The following is a 22359-nucleotide window of genomic DNA, read 5'->3' as shown; positions in this document are numbered from 1 at the left end:
TTTAATATTCTAAACACAATTCTAACATTTTAAAAATAATTAATATATAATTCATATTAACATAATAAATTAGAAAAATCATCTGATCGTATATGTAAATGTGAAAGCATTTGACAAATGTCAACATCAATTAATGATAAAAATTCTCAGAAAACTAGAAACAGAGGAAAATTCTTCAACCTGATAAAGGGCATCTACATAAAAACCTATAGCAAACATACTTATTGGTAAAAGACTAAATGCTTTTCCTCTAAGAGCAGAAATAAAGAATAACTGCTTTCACCAATTTTACTCAGTATTGTACTACAGGTATAAGTCAGGGTAATTGGACAAGAAAAAGAAATAAAAAAGATTTGAAAGGAAAAAGTTAAACCATCTTAATTTATAAAAGACATAAAGAAAATTCTAAAGAACAAGAAAAAAGTACTCAGAATTAATGAGTTTAGCAGAGTTGTAGGATACAATATCAATATCGTATATATATATTTCTATATACCACCAATAAATAATCTGAAATTTAAAATTTTTACATAATTGTACTTATAATAAAATAAGAAATATTAAATAGAGATACATTTTAAAAATCATGTGCAAGACCTGTATACTGAAAACGACAAAAGATTGCTGAGAGAAATTAAAGATCCAAATACACAGAGAGATATGTAATGCGCATGGATCTGAAATTTCATTGTTAAGATGCCAGTTCTTCCCAAATTGATTCACACCAATTCCATTCAATCCGTATTCTTCTCTGTAAAAATTAACAAGCTGATTCTCAATTTATGTGGAAATGCAAAGAAACTAGAGTAGCTGAAACTACTTTGAAAAAGAAGAAAAAAATTGGCAGATCCATAATACAAGATTTCAAACTTAGTATAAAGGTTCAGTATTTGTGATAATAAGACATTGGAATAAAGATAGACATAAATAAATGAAACAGAATAGAGCCCAGAAATAGATCCATATTATGGTCAGTTAATTTCCTGTTATAACTCAATAAAAAAAAAAGATCATCTTTTTACCCCCATCCCATAAAAAAGGCACAAAAAATTGATATCTCTGTTAAATGGAGGAAGGGAAGGAAGGAAGGAAGGAAGGAAGGAAGGAAGGAAGGAAGGAAGGAAGGAAGGAAGGAAAGAAGGAAGGAAAGGAGGGAGGGAAGAAGGAAGGAAGAAAAGGACCTCAATCTTTACCTAGCACCATGTACACAAATTAACTGAAAATGAGTGCTAGATCTAAATATAAGAGCAAAAACTATAAAACTCCTAGAAGAAAAGAAAATAGAAAATCTTAGTGATCTTGAGTTTAGGAACATTCCTTAAATGTGATATAAAAAGCATAGACTATAAAAGAAAATATTGAACATTGGATGTCATCAAAATAAAAACGAATGCTTCAAAGGACATTTCTGAAAAGTAGAAGACGAGCCGCCATGAGAGAAAATATTTTCAAAACATACATCCAATATATTATCTAGACCCTATAAAAAGAACTCTTACAACTTAATAACAAGACAAACAATCCAATTTTTAAAATGCATAAAAGATTTGAACACACGTGTCACCAAAAAAGAGATATGGATGGCAAATAAGCACATCAAAGATACCTGGCAACACTAGTCACTGCAGAATGGAAATGAAATCACCATGAGATAGCACTGTGCGTCTACTGATATGGCTACTATTAAAAGGACTGAGCACACTCAGGATGGTGACAATTTGGGTTCCTGGAATGCTCATAAACCATTATTCATAAACTGGTGGGAAAGTGAAATGATACAATCACTGTAAAAGCAGTTTGGAAGTTTCTCCTAAAATTAAACAACTGCTTACGATATGACTCTGACATTCCACCTCTAAAAATTTACCAGAGATGACCAAAACATGGAAACAACCAAAAGGTCCTTATAGCTGATTGGATAAAGAAGATGTGGTACGTATGTACAATGGAATACTACTCAGCCATAAAAAAGATGAAATATTGCCATTTGGGACAACATGGACTGATCTTGAGATTATCATGATAAGTGAAATAAGTCAGGTAGAAAAGGTTGAGAACCATATGATTTCACTCATTTGTGGGGTATAAAACTGAAAGCAACAAACAAACAAGACAAAGAAACAGAAATTTATAGACCAGGACAACAGTTTAGTGGTTGCCAGAGAGAAAGGGGGTGTAGGAGAGAGAGATAAAGGTAAAGGGGGTCAAATATATGGTGACAGAGGCAATTTAACTTTAGGTGGAGAACACACACGACGATATACATATTACATATTATTGAATTGCACACTTGAAACCTATATAATTTTGTTAACTAACGTCACCCTGATAAATTTAATTTAAAAAATAAGAATATAAAAATTTAAAAAGTTTTTAAAAAATTTACCCAAAGGAAATTAAAACACATGTCCACACAAAGACTTGTATACAAATGTTCACAACAGCTTTGTACGCAATAGCCAAAACTGAAAATAAGACAAATATCCTTCAGTGTGTGAGCTGATAAATGAATTGTGGCATATCCACTCTAATGAGTCTTAAATTTATACCTTCACTCCTTTCGGTATGAAGTTATTTTGTGTACATGGCACTTCAGAATAAAGAGAAAACAAAGAGTAGCTGCTACCTCAATTGCCAAAAACGTAAAAGACACTTACTGGCACCTGTATTCCTTGTGTTTTCTTCTTTTTCTTTGACGATCTCTTCTCCTTGGTTAGCGTTTTCACTCTGATCCATGCTGACTGCCCTATCTCCGAGGATCTTGAAAGATCTGTAAGGGAAATGGTTCACAGGAGAAAGATGAGGAGGTACAGGAAGAACCAGTTTGTTTAATAGAAAGGACTGAGAGAATGGAGAGAATGAGAATGCAGTCAAAAGCCATAGAATTAAAAAAAAAAAAAATAACAGCAATGCAAATATTTAATAGTTCTTTTTTATATAAAAAATATATATATATATATATATATATATATATTTACTTCTTACTTTTAATCTTACAGATCTTCAATTTCTCCTCTTTGTGAAATCTCAAACTATGGCTCCTAATGAAGGGCCTGTCTCTGTAGAGAGGATTGATCCAAAAGGATGTGTCTGGTTGCAGCCCTGGTCCCAGCTCTGAGCAGCCACTACTCTGGGCCAATCCTGCTGAGTTATCAGATAGGGATCCGCCCCCGGTTTGCCTCTGGCATTGCCCACTCTGATGAGAGTCACTGTTACAAGTGGAGGCCCAGCAGGTTTGCCATTTTCTCTTGAGGCTAAACACATCGGTTTCATCACCTTCTGAAAATGCCCAGTTCACATATCCACCTCCAGTTCGCATGCTCTTGGTTTGGGAAAGGAAGGAGGTCACTTTCACCGGTGCAGGTACACAAATCACAGTGGGCAGACCTTGGTCTTCCCTGTTTTGTCTGGCTGGTATTTGAACAACTGGCTCATATTGCTCCTTGGGTTCAGCCACTGAGCCCTGATCTGAGAAAACTGGGGTCTGCCAAGTCAGATGAACAGGGCCCTCACTCTGGATGACCTGTTCAGTTGCCAGCACACCTGTACCTGTTTCCACAGATGGTCTGGACAGAGGCAGGTCAGTTTCTGCAGAAAAAGGAACATGATTTAAACAAGAAGGGACCAGAAGAAATTTGCCATACTTTGGGTGTACTTGTCTGTCAAGAGATACCCCAGAAGCAACTACACTATTTTCTGTTTCTTGCTCTTCCTGGTCATTTCTTATATTTGAGGTATCTCTCTGACTGTCTGTAACCTCAAGAAGGGGCCCCCTCTTCACTCTTGGGGGATGCTGGCCTCGGGCCAGGCTCCGCAGCAAAGGCGTGCTATAATACTGGTGTTTCTTCTCTCCAGAGATCTCCGTGTTGCATAGAACCTCTGCACAGATGGCATTGCTCCAGCTGTGGGGAAGTTTTCGGTAGGTAGAACGTTTTCTGTTGGTCAGGAGAGCCTCATCCTCTTGTAAGGTGTCAACAGCAGAAAGGACTTTTAGAGTATCCACTGTCAGGGCAGAGAGGTCCTGCAGGTGTCCCACGTGGCTGTCCAAAGACAGTAAGGAGTCCTTTATAAAAGATACCTTTTCATTCATTTCTTTCAGTTGGAAGTACATCTCTGTAACCCTAATGGTGAAAGAAGGAAGAAAAACAATAAATACATTTGGAAATAGTCTTTAAAGAGGTAATTAAGTTAAAATGAGGTCATTAGGACAGGCCCTAAGTCAATATGACTGATATCTTTACAAAAAAAAAAAGAAATTTGGACACAGAGGGAAGATGATGTAAAGATACACAGGGAGAAGACAGGACTATGAATGGAGTGATGCACCTATAAGTCAAGGAACCAAGGATTGCTAGCAAACACCAGAAGCTAACGAGGTAAGGAAGCATAGCCCTGCCAATGTGTTGATTTTAGACTTCTAACCTCCAAAACTATGAGAAATAAGTTCCTCTTATTGTAAACACTCAGTTTTTGGTACTTTGTTATGGAAACCCTAGGAAACTAATACAGCTATCTAAGCTTAATAGTGAATGCAATAAATTAGATTAGATTACATAAAAATAAACTCATATGCATAAAATACAAAGTTTTAAAACAAAAAGTAAGTTGGTAATTATTCTAACAAATATAATGAGGTGTTTGAATCCCTTGATAAATCAAAACTTTTACAAATTACTGCAGAAAAAAATTATAAAGACTCCAAGGGACATGAACAGGCAATTCACTAAAGATAAAATACAAAAGGAAAGAAGGAAACAGTAAAGTATTCAATCTCATGAAGTAAGCAGACAAGGATGCACCATAAAGACATTCGATTAGGCAACGTTAATATAAAAAGGCTATAATTTCACTACACTAAAACATACAGACATTATTTACTTTATGAGATAGAATATTATGAAGCCATTAAAAATGGCTTATATTGTAAATAGCCATTTCCCTTGGCTATCCATGGATGTCTGTTATGTTCTGCATTGTATACTTTTAAATTTGATAAACTTTTAAGTAGAGAAAAAATAAAACTTAAAAAATGCTTACACAGAATGTTTAATTATTTGAAGAAATTTTTTTGTTTTGCTATCTAGGGGAAATAGATAAGCAAAACACAAACTTGTATCATTTTAACTAAAAATATATAGAAGACTTAAATGTAAAAGGACCAAAATTTTCACAGTGGTTCTGGCTTATGACATTGTTTTTTCTGTCTTTTCTTCCCCATTTTATTCTTTCATTTCAAGTAAAGAGTATACTTCACAATATGAAATCTATGATAAATGGGAATAAAGTAAAAAACAGCAGGGAAGGAAATCTATCTGATGGTTTAATGGCTGATAGCGCCATATGCAGAAATAAAAAATGATCCCCAGTCATTTTGGGGGTGGGGGCGGGGGGGAGGCTGGGAGAAGCATGAGAAGTTTAGCACTCATCTGTAGCAAGCACTTCCCAAAACAGTGTTAGACATCCCCTCTCTTGAGATCCCCTCAAGTCAATGGATTGAGAAATCTATTTCCTCTTTCTGGGAACTTTGCACGCAGGCATTAAATAATAAAGAGGGTGGTATTTTCCATTTGTGTTATAGTGTATGTAGGTGGAACCATCTCTTTCAGGCATTTGCTGTAGAATTCAACTTCTAGAACTCTATGGAGGCTTAATAAATGTTTCCTGACCTTCTGGAACTTGCAAAACTAGAATTGGCAAGGCTGACGAGAGAAAGAGCTTAAAATACGTGTATATTCATTCCAAATATGCTTAATTAGAGCCTCTCCATCTAGTGCACTGTTTCATCTAATTCAAAACAGTACAATCTGAACAGCAGTAATGGAGACTCATTAAGTTCCATTAGCAGCAGTCACATCAAATGGATACAATAGAAACCAGCAACTATTCACAGCAACAGGTGACATGCTACAAAATAAAGACCTGTTAGACAAATAACCTGGTCACCCTCAAATCCAGTCTTCTTGCTTTTATAGGCACTTATTTTCTAAAGCATTATGTCCTGTGAAACATACTTTAATTATATTCCACGACCACCAACTACATTAATTTAATATAGCCTTTCAGTCATTCTCACATGTTAAATAAATTCTCATAATTTTAGTTTCCTCTGTGCAAGGTTTAAAGGTGGAGGGAATGCCAGGATGGTTATTGTTTTACTGTAGGCCTTGGGAGAATATATTTTAAAATGATTTTAACAAGTATAATTATAATCATCATGATAATTATAATATTCAGAGTGCTCACTACGTGCCAGGCATTTAACAAAGTCTGTATGTTATTATTTTATTTAATCCACATGACAGCTCTATAAGGTAAGCATTACTATTAACCCTTTCATGAAAAGAGATCAGGTCACATGGCCAGTCACATGGTCGGTGATAAAGTGAGGCTTCATGTTTTGAAGTTAAATTAGAACTTCATAACCAAATTCTAGAGCCCTTAAAAACATCTAGAATATTTTTCAGAAGGGGCATACCCATCTACCTTCTAATTCTCTATTCAAATCCCTCAAAAACTATTCAAGAGAAATTTAATAGCCTGTGATGATTAATGGTGTTAGGTTTCTTCTTCTTCTTCTTCTTCTTCTTCTTCTTCTTCTTCTTATTATTATTATTATTATTATTATTATTACTATTATTACTATTATTATGATTGTTGTTATTATTATTGAATTAATGTTTGTAAATGTCTGGTTCTCAAGTTTGCATTCTATATTCTCTTTACACATAATACTACCTTCTTCTAGTTTTCCTTATAATCCTCTTATCAATTTATTTTAGTCTTCTCCATGAGTTCCTCTTCCTTGGTCCATTATATATGTGTTGGTGCCTCTCAGCGTTATATCCTCAGACCACTGAGCTTCCTCACTCTATTTGGACATAATCACTACCTCTGTCATAGTTTTTTTGTTGTTATTTTGTTTGTTTGTTTGTTTACAGTAAGAATATGGCTCCCGAATCGCCTTGTCGAATTCAAACTTTGGCCCATGGCTCCAGATTTACACATCCACAACTTTCCAGACATTTCTGGCTAAATGTGCCACAAGAATATCAGAGGCAACAAATCTAAACCTCATTGCTTCCCGCCCACCCCATGCCTTTTGTACATTCTTTATCTTGGCAGTGCCACCTTTCACCTAGTCACCCCTGCTATAGATCTGAGAGTCATCTTGGACTCCATACTCTCCTTTAGCTCCACATCTACTCCCTAACTCACCTCATGGATTGTCCTTTCTAAGTATGTCTTTATTCATCCCCTCTTCTATGGTCTGAATGATGGTATCCCTCCAAATGTCTCAGGTGGTCTCCTTAGTGCCAGTTCTGACTCCTCAAACCCACACTGTAAATGAAAGACTCTTCCTAGAGGGTAAATCTGTTCACATCACTGACCACCTAAAATTCTTCCTTCCAGTGTAACTAAGGGGTTCTCCATGACCTTGTTCACAATCTTAGGGTGGAGGGGATTATCTTGATTCCATCTTATCTATTTATTCCCCTTATCTTAAGGTCTGGAACAGAATTTGTATTTAAAAACAAATTATACTCAAAATTTGGGGAGCCTATTTATATGTACTGATAAATTTCTCTGCACCCTCACTATCCACCAGCACTTTGCCACATATTTCACCTATATCATTTCATGTAATCTTCACAAGAACTCTAAAAGGGAGGTCTATTTTCACATCCACTTTACAGATAAAAAGACAAAGGCCCAGAGTAAATTTGCCTGAGTACATACAGCTGGCAGGCGGCAGATTTCACCCCGGTTCTGTAAACCCCTATCTGGGTATGTTTCGTACTAAACTAAGACCTCTAAACTAAGAACCAAGCTGGCCTCAGGACTCAATGAGCACAGTTATTTAAAAAAAAAAAAAAAAAAAAAAAAAAAAAAAAAAGGCAGATTGTGTGGAAGAGTGAAAGGGAAGAAGGAAACTCATAGAGCTCTGGTCTAAAGATATTATTTAAGTAAAATAAAATTTTTGTGTGTGTGGATTTACACATCTTTATTTGATAGTCAATTTTTTTCTCAATATCTGAAATTCCATCAGCTACCTAAATACATACTTGCATAAATATGGTATCGATAGAAGAGTCCAGAAATATAACATACTCAGAGTGAGCCATTTAGAAAGTTCTAAATGCAATTCAGTTTTAAATAAAGCCATATGTAAGGATTCATTATCTATTTGGACATCAGAAAAATACATACATAATTTAGGTATCACATTTTATAATCAGGTCCATGTATATTCAAAAGTGAAGGAACACATTTAACTTCTGTCAATTTGCTTCCAGTTAAGAGAGCAGTTCCGTGTTTTAAAAAATGCATATCGGCATATGCCACAATGTTATGTAGCCACAATTCTTAGTACATCCACAATCGCTTTGATTCCACTGCAGTTTCTCAATATGTTCACTTTCTCCAATACATCTCCTTTCTCCTCAAACCTGTGAATGGCCTCCTTGCAGTCACCAGCCCGCCCAATCCCCCCCCCCCCCCGGCCCCTCAAAATCCCATGAGAGCTGTATTCCCACCCTAGCTGCCTTACTCAGTCCTGGCCTCCTGCTCCCTTTACGCCACCTCGGGGGCTTTGATTTAGCAAACTGCCTCCTCCCTGCTGCTCCTGCAGTTTCTCCCTTGCTGGTGGGTCATTTCCAGGACCATCCACATTTCCATTGTTACTTCCACAGGAAAGAAAATAAAAGAACCTTGCTATGTCCTCATATTCCCACTTGCTTCCCTTCACAATAAAACTTCTCACTAAAGCCGTCTGTAATTGCTGTCTCCACTTTCCTTCACCCTTCACCCATTTCAGGCATTAACTCCACTGCACAACTGCTGGTGAGGCTCGCTGAGACCTTCACGACTCCTGCAACCAGCACGGTACACTGCACCTCCGCCAGGCCTGCCTGCTGCTCCTGGACACAACTCACTGCCCCCGGCACCTAAATTTCTGCTCCTTTGGCCAGGTGCACCATGCCACAAGATGTGTCTGCCTGGCACACCTCCCTCAGGTCTCTCCTCCTCAACCACCTCAGATCGACCTTCCTGCACCAGACTACCCAAAATAATCCAACCCAACCCCTGACTCTGACAGACTCCTCACCACCATCATTTTCCATTCCTTTACAGTACTTTACTTTTCTTCATTGCTCTTTTACTGCCTGACATTAAATCACATTTCTTTTACACGTTTCCTTGTTTTTTTGACCCCATCCACCCCTCCCCACATACACACATAAGAATGTTAAGTCCTATGAAGTTAGAGACTCTTGTCTCTTATTTATCATTTACCTCCAGTAACTTGAAGAGTGACTGGAACAGAGTAAATACTCAATAAGTATGAATATTATATGCTACTAGAGAACATCTCAGAGAACCCAATCCTCTGGGTTTTGAAAGCAGATCTCTGTACTTTCTTAGACATTCTAGTAGAATCAGGTTTGGAGGTGGAAAATACGTATTATCTTTTACCTTTCTGATGTCACTCTGATTCGTTCCTCACAACTACAATTCAGGCCTTCCATCTTCTCATGGAAGTATTTTTCCACACACTGTTCTTCAAAATCATGAAGTTTTTTCAGATCCTCGTTACTCAAGTAGAGTTCTATAGAAATAAGTATGGTACAAAAAAAATCATTATTCAACTTTAATAGGAAGCTGATACAGTGCCTGAGTGGCTTTTCTTCCACTTGTGTTGAAATCTGATAAACTGTACCTTGTATGATAAAACTTTGCTCTCTTATCAGACTATATCCCTAATGATAATGGAGAAGCAGTAGGAACAACTGGAAACACCAGTCTGGGAATTCAAAGATGACTCATGTGGAATAGACACTTTCTCTTCAATATTTTCATAGGTTAGAATGTTTTTACACATTAACAAAAATTCACTATACGGCTGACCCTTGAAAAATGTGGGAGTTAGGGGCGCAGAGCCCTGCTCAGTCAAAAGTCCATGTATAACTTCTGATACCTCCAAAATCTGATTTGGCTTTTTCCCCCCTGCCAATTGTTTTATCTATCAAAATAACAATAAGTAACATATAGGTTAAAATCAAGGCTAAAAGAAGTCAAAGTCTTTTTGAAATTAGTCTGGTAGATATAAGAAAGTTTTAACTTAAAGTTTTAACTTATGCTCAGTTTGTATATACTAAGTTCTTCTATAGAAAAAAAAGACATATTATTACCAGTCAATAGCCAATTGAGGATATCCAAATTTCCTAACAGAATTATTAATAAACTCATTAAAAGACACATCATTCGGGCGATATTTTGAAGCTAATGCAATTCTACATCAAACTTCAGCAGTCAGTCTACCATGTTGGCCCTCACTCTGACCTAACAGGAAAATACATCTTTAGAGCAAGTTTTCAATACTTAGAAAATAAAAAAATGGTGTTGCAAAAAGGGTAAAATTAGAAGTTCTCTTCCTTCAGTAATTTTACTTAAATTAGGGTGAGAAAAAAAACATTAGAGTTCTTCAGAATTTATTAAAAGTGAAAATGTTCCACTATTGTCCAATAAAATTAGAGAAAAAAATATTAACTTTAAGTTGAGAAACATGGCAAAGAAAAAGAAAAACCAATATTCAGCCATAAAATATGTTCACAACTCAAGTGCACAATGGTTTGTTTTTATGGTCTGGAAGACTCTTTCAAAAACTAAAAAAAATCTAGTATACCCCTAACTTGAAGTGGCTCTTTACACTAAAGAATCCCCTATGAGCAAGAAAATTTACAATTGTTATGATTTGAACCTTCTGTGGATTCTTGAGAGCAAACAATCCACAGAGCTATTCTGTTGACAAGTGCAGCTTGTATCATGTGGCGCATTCTTAGGACTGCCCGCCAGGTGGTGCTGCTGCCCCATGTCCAAACGTCTTTATCCTCAATGGAAGCAATCTCACAAATATTCAAAATTTTTCCAGAGCTCGGGTGAACAGAAAATTTACTTGAGTTTTATACCCGAATCATCCCATAAGGCAAGAGCAAGGTGAGCCCAAGAAAGAGTCTTTGGTCTTAGGAAATCTAGTCAAATCCTAGTTAATTCCAAGATCTCCCAAGTGGTTCACACTCCGCTATTAGATTGCAACAGTTCTGCAGCCAATGCCTGGGATGGCACTCTGTTAGAAACCAAAAATTTACAGTACAATCATAAGCCTTTAAATTAACTTCAGTAAAGAAAGGAAGGAAGGAAGGAAGGAAGGAAGGAAGGAAGGAAGGAAGGAAGGAAGGAAGGAAGGAAGGAAGGAAAGAAGAAGAAAAGAAAGAAAGAAAAAAGAAAGAAAAAAGAAAAAAGAAAAGAAAGAAAGAAAGAAAGAAAGAAAGAAAGAAAGAAAGAAAGAAGAAAGAAAGAAAGAAAGAAAGAAAGAAAAGAAAAGAAAGAAAAGAAAAGAAAGAAAGAAAGAAAGAAAGAAAAGTAAAAAAAAGAGACTACTGCCATGCCACCCTGAATGTGCTGCATTCCATCTGATCTTGGAAGCTAAGCAGGGTTAACCCTGGTTAGTACTTGGATGGGAGACCACCAAGGAAGACCAGGTGCTGTAGGTATTTTCTTAAAAAAGAAAAAGAAACTAAAAAAATAAATTAACTTCACTTGTGCTTTGGCTTCCTTAAACGACTAAATCTCTTGAGAAGGAAGAAATAAAAAAAGAAAAATAAATCTCCAAAGTGACTCGGGAGAAAAATATTTTGTATAGCCAATTACCAGGGGCAAAAGGATATCACACTGCCTGCCAATCTTGCAGTTAACACACATCCCCCTAAGGGCTCACTGAAATGTATAAATACTACACACCCCACACCCCTTTATTTGAAACTTCTGGAACCAGATGTTTTAGATTTTCTTTTTCTTTTTTCCCCCTAGTGTTAGAAAAGTAAAAGAATGCATATACCATAAATAGGGTAAAACCCTTAGCTAGGGTGGGGGCAGTCCCCTGTAATCAAACACATTATTTCTGCAGCAAAATCAATGAATATTCACATTATGTGGGATAAAGAGAATAAATAGCATCATATTAGTCCCATAAGCCACTTCTGCCCAAATGAGTCCTTCCACACTTTTGAAGAAAAAAAAATCCACTCCATTTTCAGAGGTACTTTGGATTTAGAAATTGGAATAAAAAATTGTGGATTTATGCTACCTATTTCCACTATATCTAGAAATTACCTAGAAATGGGCCTGGTATCAATTGTGGGATTGCTTGAGTGGAACCACAGAAGATCTATAAAATCACAAAAAGGAATATTCTCATATGACAATTAATATGACAGTCATATCATGTAGTCACAATATGAGTAAGCAAAAAGAACTAGGATAATGTCAAAATAGGTATAGGTTCTACTTTTCTGCATCCCAAGTCGAAGTTCTTAAAGATGTGAAACATCCATTCAGAATCACCTCCATACTCGCTAATTAGAGAACCAGAGAACCATGACTCTAGTTAATAAGTTAAGCAAAAATCTTGCTTATCTATTTCCCTTAGACCACAAGGGCTTCTGTAATGCCTTTTGTAATTCCATCTTCAACAATGTGTACATGAGTATGATCACTGTGAATATTCTCTGGGAGTTATTCAGAGGAATTCCCAGGTCGGCAGAGAACAGACAGACATTTCAGATGATGTAAAGCCTTTACAAACTCAAGCGGAGATTCTGTTCCTACCCATTCCTTTCTTTCGAAGTATCAATTAATCTTAGAAAAAGGCACTATGACTACACAATGAGATCAATGTATTTAACTTAGACCCAGGCCCTCAGCTAATATTCTACCGTCAGTTAACTTTCGTCAGTTAACTTTCGGAGCCTTCCGTCCTGTGCCCTGAATTTAACTGACAATGCTCCAGTGTGTCTTCACCTTGGATCATCATTCTTCTCTCTTCTTCCTGCCCCACCAAAGAAAACTTACTTAATCCAACATCACCCTCTTCTTGGTCATTTGGAACTCGATGATGGCAAAGACAGCGAAGGAAGAGACCAAGGTGGCTCAGCAGGATGAAAGGTGGAGGCAGCCAAAGCTTCTCATGGTAGGTCATGATGTAACGATAGCGGTTGTATTTCCACAGTTTATTTGAAATGGACTTCATATCTACATAAACATTACTGTAAGTTGTAGTAAGAGAGGGACAATGTTTTAACACAGAATCTTGAAATATAACAGATTTTTTATCCTTTATTTTCCAACTTTAATAATTTGTTCACCTAACACTACCAACAGTTGGCCAATAAAAACAATATCCAAAATATTATTGATTCTTCTCCTCCTAAACAAAATACATTAATCACTTCCTACAATAAGATATACTAGTCAGAATAAAAAGCAAATGGTAGAAATTACAATCAGAGAGAAGAAAATGCTAACATTTTAAATGCAATGCACAGAAACTGCCCTCTGAAACTTAACACTACTCCTGGTTCACCATCTCTTCTCACATGAGAAGCTCTTTTTGGTTTATGATTCATTATTAATGGTAAACGGCTTTCATGTTCTCCTATGTCAGTCTTATGAAGAGATTCTTCTAACGTCACATGTGAGAACTGCTAGTATAATCCTTGTTAAAACACTCAAACAAGAGAATATTAATGAAGAGGAAGAAACACAGAAAAGAATCAACTTATCCTAAAATAAACCAAAAAGCAGAGCTTCTATTTAGAACCTAGATATATTATTTAGATTAACTTTTTTAAAAAAGCAACTTCTATAAGTAGACCGCCTTGGATTTTTTTCCTTTAATTACATCAATTATAATATGCAGGCAATACAATAAATATATTAATATTACAGAACTTGAAATGGAAGCTGTGTTGGATAATACAATATTCTAAAACACTATATCGTCCTTAACTACTTGGCTTTAAGTCTCTAACATGATGGGGGTCAACTTAATATTTTAAGATGGAATGTCCATCTTAATATTTCTCTTAGACTAATATAAAGTTAAGTCTCTTTAGAGAAAGATGGCAGATGTCCTTGGGTAGGGCAGTCAAATTTAGCAAAATAAAAATATAGGCAACCCTAAACTGGAATAATAATAAAGAAACCATAATACCCTGGAGAAAACCAACTTAGGATAAGAGGAGGAGGAACATCTTACAGAGTCCATAAAGTGGGTGAAGGAAATATGATGACTGAGTTTTAACTAGTTATCAAAGTATGGTCACAGAACCAGCAACAACAGCATCACCTAAAAACTGGTCCGAAATGAAAATTCTTGGGTCCTACCCAGAACTACCAAATTAGAAATTCTATAGGTGGCTATTATAGCAGTCTGTACCTCAGCAAACTCTCGGGATGGTTCTCCTGCATAATCAAGTTTGAGAACCAACCACCTGATTACTGTACAACTGCCACTCCAAGTATGATTATAGCCATTTACCAGCAGGTGGCGGTATTCACCATGTACTTCAGGTTCTTTGTAATCATTGGTATTAAGAATCTGGGTATGGCCCCTGGACAAGTAGTCAGTTATTGGGGTTCTCCGCTCATCTGATTCTCAGCGTATTCATCTCTAAAGTAAGAAAACTAGTCTCTCTGAGGATTTCTCAACTTCTCTTTTGACAACTGATATTTTGGGGGAAGAAAATCATATGCCACTAAAAGTAAATAATTTTTTAAAAAAGAAAAAAAATAACATGCCCTTCTCTTAATATTATTTGGGGGAAAAAAGCCTTAATAACTAAACAACAATAAATTTTAAACTTCATAAAATACTCGGGCTAAAAGTGATGATAGCTATCATACAATCTTGTAAAAATCAGGAAGGTATGTCATATATATATATATGTTGTATTTTAAGTATTCTGATTTATTTGTCTCCCTCCAGTCTTTACCTTCTCTACTTTCTTTAATTGGATTCTTTCCATGTATCAATTTCTCTTTTCTTATCTTTTCGGTGCTTGGGAAAATTCACGAGGACACAAATTGTCTATGTGGGGCTAATATTTCAGTAGAGAAGCCAGATAAACAGTAAAAACACATTATGTAAATTATAAAATATATTCGTACATATAACATAAGTGGGTATAAAGAAAGAAAAGTAAGGAGGACCAGACATGCCAAAGAGCCGGCTGAAGGAAAGGGGGCTGACCTTGTAAATATCAAAGTTAGGTTAGGCCTAATTAAAAGGGGGACATTTAAACAAGGACTTGAAGAGGATGAGGAAATAAACCACATTGATATGTTGCTTGAAAACCTGTGAGGGGCTAGTGTGTTTGGAGAGGAACAGATTAAGGGAAGAGTAGTGCGATGTGTGATTTGAGAAGTAGAAGGGTAGCCAGATCACAAGGGGCCCTCTCTAAGTCAAGGTAGAAACTTCAACTTTTACCTAGAGAGAAATAGGGAACCACTGAAAATTTGGAGCAGAGGAGTGACATCATTGACGTATGTTTGTAAAGAGTCATATTCTGTGTTGATAACAAAATATAGGGGCCAAAGACAGAAGGAGAGAAACAAATTAGGAGGCTCTGCGATCGCAGTGGGGTGGTGAGACGTGGCTGGACTGCTGAGCTAGGTGAAGGTTTAGAGGTAGAAGTACGAGCAGCATTAAGGATGACTCCAAGGTTTGTGGTCTGGACAACTGGAAAAATGGAACTTTGACAGAAACTGTAGACTTCCTCACAGATTTGGGAAAGACTACAAGTAGAATAAGTATATGTTGGGAAAAAAGGGAGAATCAAAAATTTGAACATTTAACATTTTAGGAATCTATTATACATCTGACTGGCAATAGAAAGGGGCAGTTGTATCTACAGAACTGAAGTTCAAGGAAAAGATTTGGGCTAGAGATATAAATTAGGGTCTGTCAGCATATACAGGAAAATGACCAAAATCACCAAAGTATAAATAAAAGACAAGCAAGGTATGGCCCCAGGGACATTCCAGTGTTAAAAGGTTAAGGAGCAGATAATCCAGAAAAGGAGACTGAGAAGAAGTGAAAAGTGAAATAGAAGAGAACAGTGAATGAGATCTACTCGCAGCCAAGTGAAGAGGGACAGTAAGTGCTCCCTAGCCAACTTTTAACTTCATCGACATCAACCGTTATTCTTCCGTGATTCCGATTTTTTGCGTAATTACAACGCATGACTTTCTTTCATTCTGCTTTGATTATACTTTCTATTTGTCGTTTTGTCTCTTCTCATGCTCTGCTGCCTTCCTACCAGTAGTTTCATGCCTGTATTTTAAAGCCATAGTAATAAAACATGGAACACCCAAAAACCAAGGGTTATATACTCAAAATACATGAGAATCTAGTAAAAACACTTGCCCCCATTTTGATTTAAACAAAATAACCATATTTAATTAAAATAACCTACTTGAAGAAAGCAATTAACAGGTTCACCATTATGATGTATTGCACGAAGAGGTAGACAGCTTGGAGAAATGGAGTAAGAAAAGAACCAGGAGGACAGGATGGATTGCTTGAACAAACTGAAAAAAAAAAAGAATTTAAAATAATGAGATAAGACAAATCGTGGACCTATAATTATAAGCAAATATTTAGCACATTAACTTAGAAGAATATCATATTTTTTCTATATGTTAAAGACTCAGATTATTATTTTCCAGATTTATTTTTTTTTACTCTGAATATCTACAAAAGTTCAATTTCTGCATGATGACTAAATCTCCTACGCACCATCTATTTCCGAAGCGTAGACTTCTCCATACATCATCCAGTATGGCTCAAACACAATATCTCGAGCAAGGCTCCAAGATGGAGGCTCCTGTGGAGAAAGGATGGCCTTGCGTGCCACCCCAAAGCTCAGCAGGATTATGGCCATTATGATCACAATGTAGAACATGTTTGCCGTCTGTAAAAATAGTACAGCACAACCAGAATTTTATCATAGATTTGAAACTTAAATCAAACATCAGCAACCATCATAATTACACCTGCCAGTCACGAGAGTGTCTAGTCATTGATCAAAATGCTGTAGTCCAAGAATAGCTAGATTTCTTTGGCTCAAGCACTTTTCTTTCTCTGCACAGTATGTGTTTCACACCAATGGGTTCTATAGAATAACATAAATTTGCCAACAGTAGAGAATCTTTGCTTCTTCTTTATTTTTTCAAGAAGTAATGAAGCATGAACAACATTTGATTAGCCAATATCCAATTTTTCACCAATTGTGCCTGGGATTAGGAAAGCGGGGGGTGGGGGGGGGTAGGTATACTCAAATTAGTAAAATGTCTCCTTATTCCCACAAATATCTTCGAGAACTGATCGGAGCCTGAGAAATGGATCTGGCAAAGAGTATGCTGGAGAACTTCAAGCTACTGAGCACTCTGATGAAGTGAAAGATCCTCAAAACAAAACAAAAAAAAAATGATGCAAAAATCAACCATGAAATGATGTTTGTTAAATCTAGTGGTCCATAACACCCACTCAGTCTGTATTAAAGATAAGCCTTATTGTTACAGTGCATAATAGGGAACTGCTTATAGGACACTGACCCTTATAATTTTAAAGGCCTTTTTAAAATACTTTTACTTACTAAATGCACATCAATTCAACCCATTTGTGCACTGTGGCAGAGACAATTATTCCATGAGTATTCTATGAGTTTAGTCTTCCTTCCATGAGGCTGGGGCCATGTGACCTATTCTAGTCCATGGGCTATAGAATGACAGTGACTTGAATCGCTTCCTGTCCAGAGCAGACAAAAACCTTTTGCCTTTCTCCATCCCTCTCATTCTCTGTCATAGGAGATCTTAGAAGGCACATGCTGATACTGCTATGTCAAAAAATGGAAGGATTCTGGATCCCTGAGTCACTGGGTAGAGGATGGCCCCCATGCGCATTCATCAGGCTTTGCAGTAGGTAAAAATGAACTTGTGCTAACTCACTGAGATATATTGGTTACCGCAGCATAAGCTATCTAATTAATACCAATGCCAACAAGACCAAAAAAAATATTGCTGGTCTAAGATAAAACTGTAAAGAAAAATCTATCTTTGGAATCCTGGAGGTTCTCTCTTTTCTGTTCTCTTTCTTTGTTTCAACACTATCCTTCCTTCTCAAGAACTTGCCAGTAAAGATAATCTTGAGGTACTGTACTTCCTAGCAGATGGATCTTAGGTCCTATGTAAAACCAGTTGGACAAGGCTAATACAATTGCACAGTGAGTGTCAATGACAGACAGAGCCAGATGGCCCAGGTGAATCCTGGCTCCCCTACTTATACCCTTGGGAAATTATTTAACCTTCATTTTCTTATATATAAAATATGGACAATAATAGCACCTATCTCATAAAGTTGTGTTGAAGAGTAAATGAATTAAAATATACAAAGTACTTAAAACAGTGTAGGGCCCATAGTACTCACTATATAAGAGTGGAATGGGAGTGAAGAGATAAAAAGATAAATCAGTACCTTAGTAAAAAATGCTATTGGTGGTAGCCTCACACAAATCTGGCCCTTTGGAATTACTGTGCTCTGAGACAAATTTGATTCAATCCCATCTGGCCCTTAACCCAAAATGGTAAATTGAGGATCCTCATCAACTACTCAATATTCTATCCAAGAACATTTGTTAAATATGAGGTTGTACTTATAAGGAGAGCAGTGATGAAATGATCTTCCTCTCTGTGCTTCTATAAATAATTTCAAAAGTTAAACTACTGAACTATGAAATTAGGCAGAAGCGTTAAAAAGAACATCAGAATATACCAGCAGACTGGACTCACCATTTTTGCAATCATGGTCACATAGGGACCTGCATGTTGGTTCACAGCAAAGAAGTCCAAGAGCCGTGAGAACCAGAATATGATGTCAATGCAGTAGAGAAGTCTTCCCACCGTGTGGAAAGGAGGGTCACCCCACCGAAGGCCAAAACCTATAAGAAACAGGCCCGTAGCCACAGTTTCCATCAGGTTCCAGTACTCGCTAATCCATAGCTTTACCTTTTGAGTGAACTTCCCAGGTTCTGAAACACAGACCTAAAAAAAGAAAGAAAGAGAGAAACTTCAATAATGAGGTATAATCCAAGAGTCTCATTGGTATCATCTTCTTTAATATATCAACTGCTCATTTAAAGAGTGATTTGAATCCTGACAAATCTTACGTCACAATGATTCTGTAAATATATTTTAATGTCACTGTTAGTGCTAGCCAGCTGTTTGAAAACTCAAACAGAAGAGATTGTTTTTTAAGATAATTTTTCTAGCTTTCATTAATCCTAAACTAACACAGGGAAATACCAAGACATTTTAAAACTTAATAGTGCAATGGACCTACATAGCTACAATTCCATTTCATGAGATATAGACAAATGTAGAGAAGACTGGTTTGAAACCAAGGAATTCTATAATCTGGTTTGAAACCAAGGAATTCTATAATCTTACTGCTTTTTAGCGATTGTTGACAAATTACTCAAATGTGATACTAGAATTCACTATTATAAGAAATTATGCTACAACAGAATATCAGACAACTGAAATGTAAAATAGTAAAACTATTTTCCCTGAAGCATAAAAACAGTAGAATTCAGATAACATTTTTCTTCTGAATTGTTTTCTATAATCCATAAATTGCACAATAGTAACTAGTAGACAAAATGGGTATAATTACTGAGAATACATTTTATTTTCTTAGTATATAATGTTAGTCACCCTTGCTCTAGGAGGAAATTGATGTATGTAAACGCACAGATGTAGAGATACACAGACATTGATATCTAAAACAGTCTAAGTCGTAACTGTACATGATCACAGTTATTACTGCATGGAAATGGGAATTTTTTTTAAGTGACTCATTGCAAACTAAAAATGAAATTTTGTCTTGTTTTGTTTCTTAGACTACTTGCCCCAGAAGGATTTTCAGCTTCAATTTTCAAAGATATTTAGTTGATCTTTCAAAAGATATAAATAAATTCTTTACATATTACACAACCTTGACCATTTATGTGTCACTCTGTAAGGTGAACTGATAATATGCAAGCAATGCTAGGCTATGAAAATTAAATTTCATAAGTTAAAAATAAAACACTTGTGGGAAATCAAACAGTTAGAGCGTCTAATAACAATTAGACAACATCACTCTAGGACTGATAAACACACTAAGATGTCCTCAAAAACAACTACTTTCAAAGAATGGCAACCAGCAGAAAGCACCTGGCCAGGAGAAAAGATTACGATCGGAGATTTTCCTTTAAATACCCTTCTTGCAGCAAGCAAGTCAGGATCAGCACCCTTGCCCTTGACCTGTCCCTCTTCATCACCATAGTCTAGAACGCTTCTAGGAGACATGAGTAGAAAAACAAAGGTAGAAGGGATAGCTCACCTCCCGGACTTTCTCAATGGTATTGGTAAAGATATAAATGATGACGAGCCACTCTTGCACACTGGGCTGAGGCTGCATCTCCACCAACACGGTGTATGTGAACAGCATGAGGAATGCCAAGTATGCCATCTGTCAGGGGGACACACATTCCCTGAACATGAGTAATAGTCATAATGGAGAAGGCCAAGCAGACACGAACCTAGCTGACATGAACTTCAACGTAATAAGATGAAATTATAACTGGGACAACCTTCTGATTATGGATGACCTAACATTGAAAAAACACACACACACAAGAATCCAGTTTTCTATTCTAGGATTGACAGGAATAAAAATCACTCCCCTCAAATACAGGAGACGGGGTCACTGTCTCATCCTGTTAGCAAAACCCTGCACATTCCAGCATGAACACTTTCAGGCTAACGGCAAGCCAAAAGAGAATCACATGCTTTCCCCTCCGTTTAAACAGAAAACATGTGCCAAGCTCACCAAATGAGTAGCATCAGTTTGTGCAAATCATGGCATTTACTATCACTGGGAGTTTTATTTTATACTGATTAAATATTCTGGTTAGTGGAAAACTATTGTGCAACTGAGAGTTCTTATAGTTAAAGACTGTTGGTGTTTTTATCTTCATTGCTCATACTCGACTTGACACATTGTGGACATTCAAGAAATGTATGTTTAATTACTGTGTATATTAAACCTAGAGTTCCAAACTCTTCAAAAAATTAAAACACCGTAAACAGAAACACAAATATACATGATAATAACAGCTTTGTAATCTTTAACTTATTTACCTTCTTAAGATATATTCCCGGATGTAGAATAGCTGAGCATACACATTTAAAAATGAGACACATGTTGCTAAATTGCCCGCCAGAAAGGCTTTACCAGCTTTCGTGATCACCGACAAGGCATGAGTTGGTACAGGCCTTCAAATGCATGACACTAGCTGATCAACACTTGTATTTAAAATCACAGATCAACAGAGAGAAAAATGCGTGTGGATATGTGTGTGTTCATTCTCACAAGAATTGTATTATTTTAACTTGGATTCCTATGTCTCATATCTTTTGGAGATCTGCCTAAGTTTCATCAGTCTGTGCAGAGAATGGCTGAAACCAGTTCTCACTAAACAACAGTACCACTGCATACAATAGGTGGTATTCCAGGCAGGCAAATAGAGTGTTACTACCTATGAGTTAGAGTTGTAGTAGAGAACCATATAAGGAAGTCAAGGTAAATTCTACTAATTCTATGCTTCCCTAGGTCTATGTCTCAAAATCTGGGTATGTTTGATGACCCCTTAGAGACATAAATTAATAAATTTATTCTATCAAACAGATATTTTTTATACTTTAGTCATTGGCTTCACGGTAGCCAAATATGAAAACACTGTAGATACTGGTGGTATTGCTTCTGATTCTTTTTACTTCTTTCCAATTTTTAAAAAAGATCTAAAAATGTTTACATTTTTGCTTTTTCTTCACAACATTTATGACACTATTTCAATAAAGCATACACACCATAGCCTAGCAATATGATAGACACTAAAATGTCTGTGCTCATCATTTGTCATGGTGTGCAGATCGGGATGGATTATTTGTTCTATTTGTTAGAGATTTTTGTTGTTGTGTTCTATTTGCTTAGCTTTGCTTCTGTCTCTAAGAGCTCTTAAAATGGAAATAATTTGACTACTCTTTTCCCGACGACATGACTATGGTTAGAACTCTCTCAGAGCTACAATCAGAGTCTCTGTGAATTTTGTAGTATATTCACAAAAATGGTGAAACTTCATAACTTGAAAAGAGATTTGATTTTTGAACATAGATGAAAGTCATTCAGAGCTAGGTACTTATTCAATAAATATATGAAATCACTGTATGGTTGGGCAAGTAAATATCTTAAAATATAACACATTCAGATAAATATCCTTTTATAGTTATAATTAAATGCTTTAGAAATACAAAACCTTGGCCATGAACAATTTAACTATAGCCAAGAATTAGAAAAATAATGCTATTAAATAAACATGAAAAGCACTCAATACATTTCAGGTACTGTTAGTTCACCCA

The 22359-nt window shown here is 36.3% G+C and overlaps 1 protein-coding gene across 14 annotated transcripts in view; it reads right to left on the bottom strand.

Annotated features, from left to right (window-relative positions):
* Positions 1-22359, bottom strand: part of TRPM6 (transient receptor potential cation channel subfamily M member 6) — a 164414-nt gene that overhangs the window by 31655 nt on the left and 110400 nt on the right. For all 14 annotated transcript variants that reach the window (XM_036238423.1, XM_036238425.1, XM_036238428.1 and 11 more), the window contains 8 exons: positions 20282-20410; positions 18688-18939; positions 16637-16811; positions 16314-16428; positions 12910-13103; positions 9475-9607; positions 2986-4121; positions 2658-2770 (listed from right to left, as the gene is read on the bottom strand). In XM_036238423.1, coding sequence (XP_036094316.1) covers positions 2658-2770; positions 2986-4121; positions 9475-9607; positions 12910-13103; positions 16314-16428; positions 16637-16811; positions 18688-18939; positions 20282-20410 — 2247 coding nt within the window. The remainder of the gene's footprint in view (positions 1-2657; positions 2771-2985; positions 4122-9474; positions 9608-12909; positions 13104-16313; positions 16429-16636; positions 16812-18687; positions 18940-20281; positions 20411-22359) is intronic.

The sequence above is a fragment of the Rousettus aegyptiacus genome, unplaced genomic scaffold (assembly GCF_014176215.1).
Source record: "Rousettus aegyptiacus isolate mRouAeg1 unplaced genomic scaffold, mRouAeg1.p scaffold_m13_p_3, whole genome shotgun sequence".
NCBI lineage: Eukaryota > Metazoa > Chordata > Mammalia > Chiroptera > Pteropodidae > Rousettus > Rousettus aegyptiacus.
This window is presented reverse-complemented; position numbering and strand designations above follow the sequence as displayed.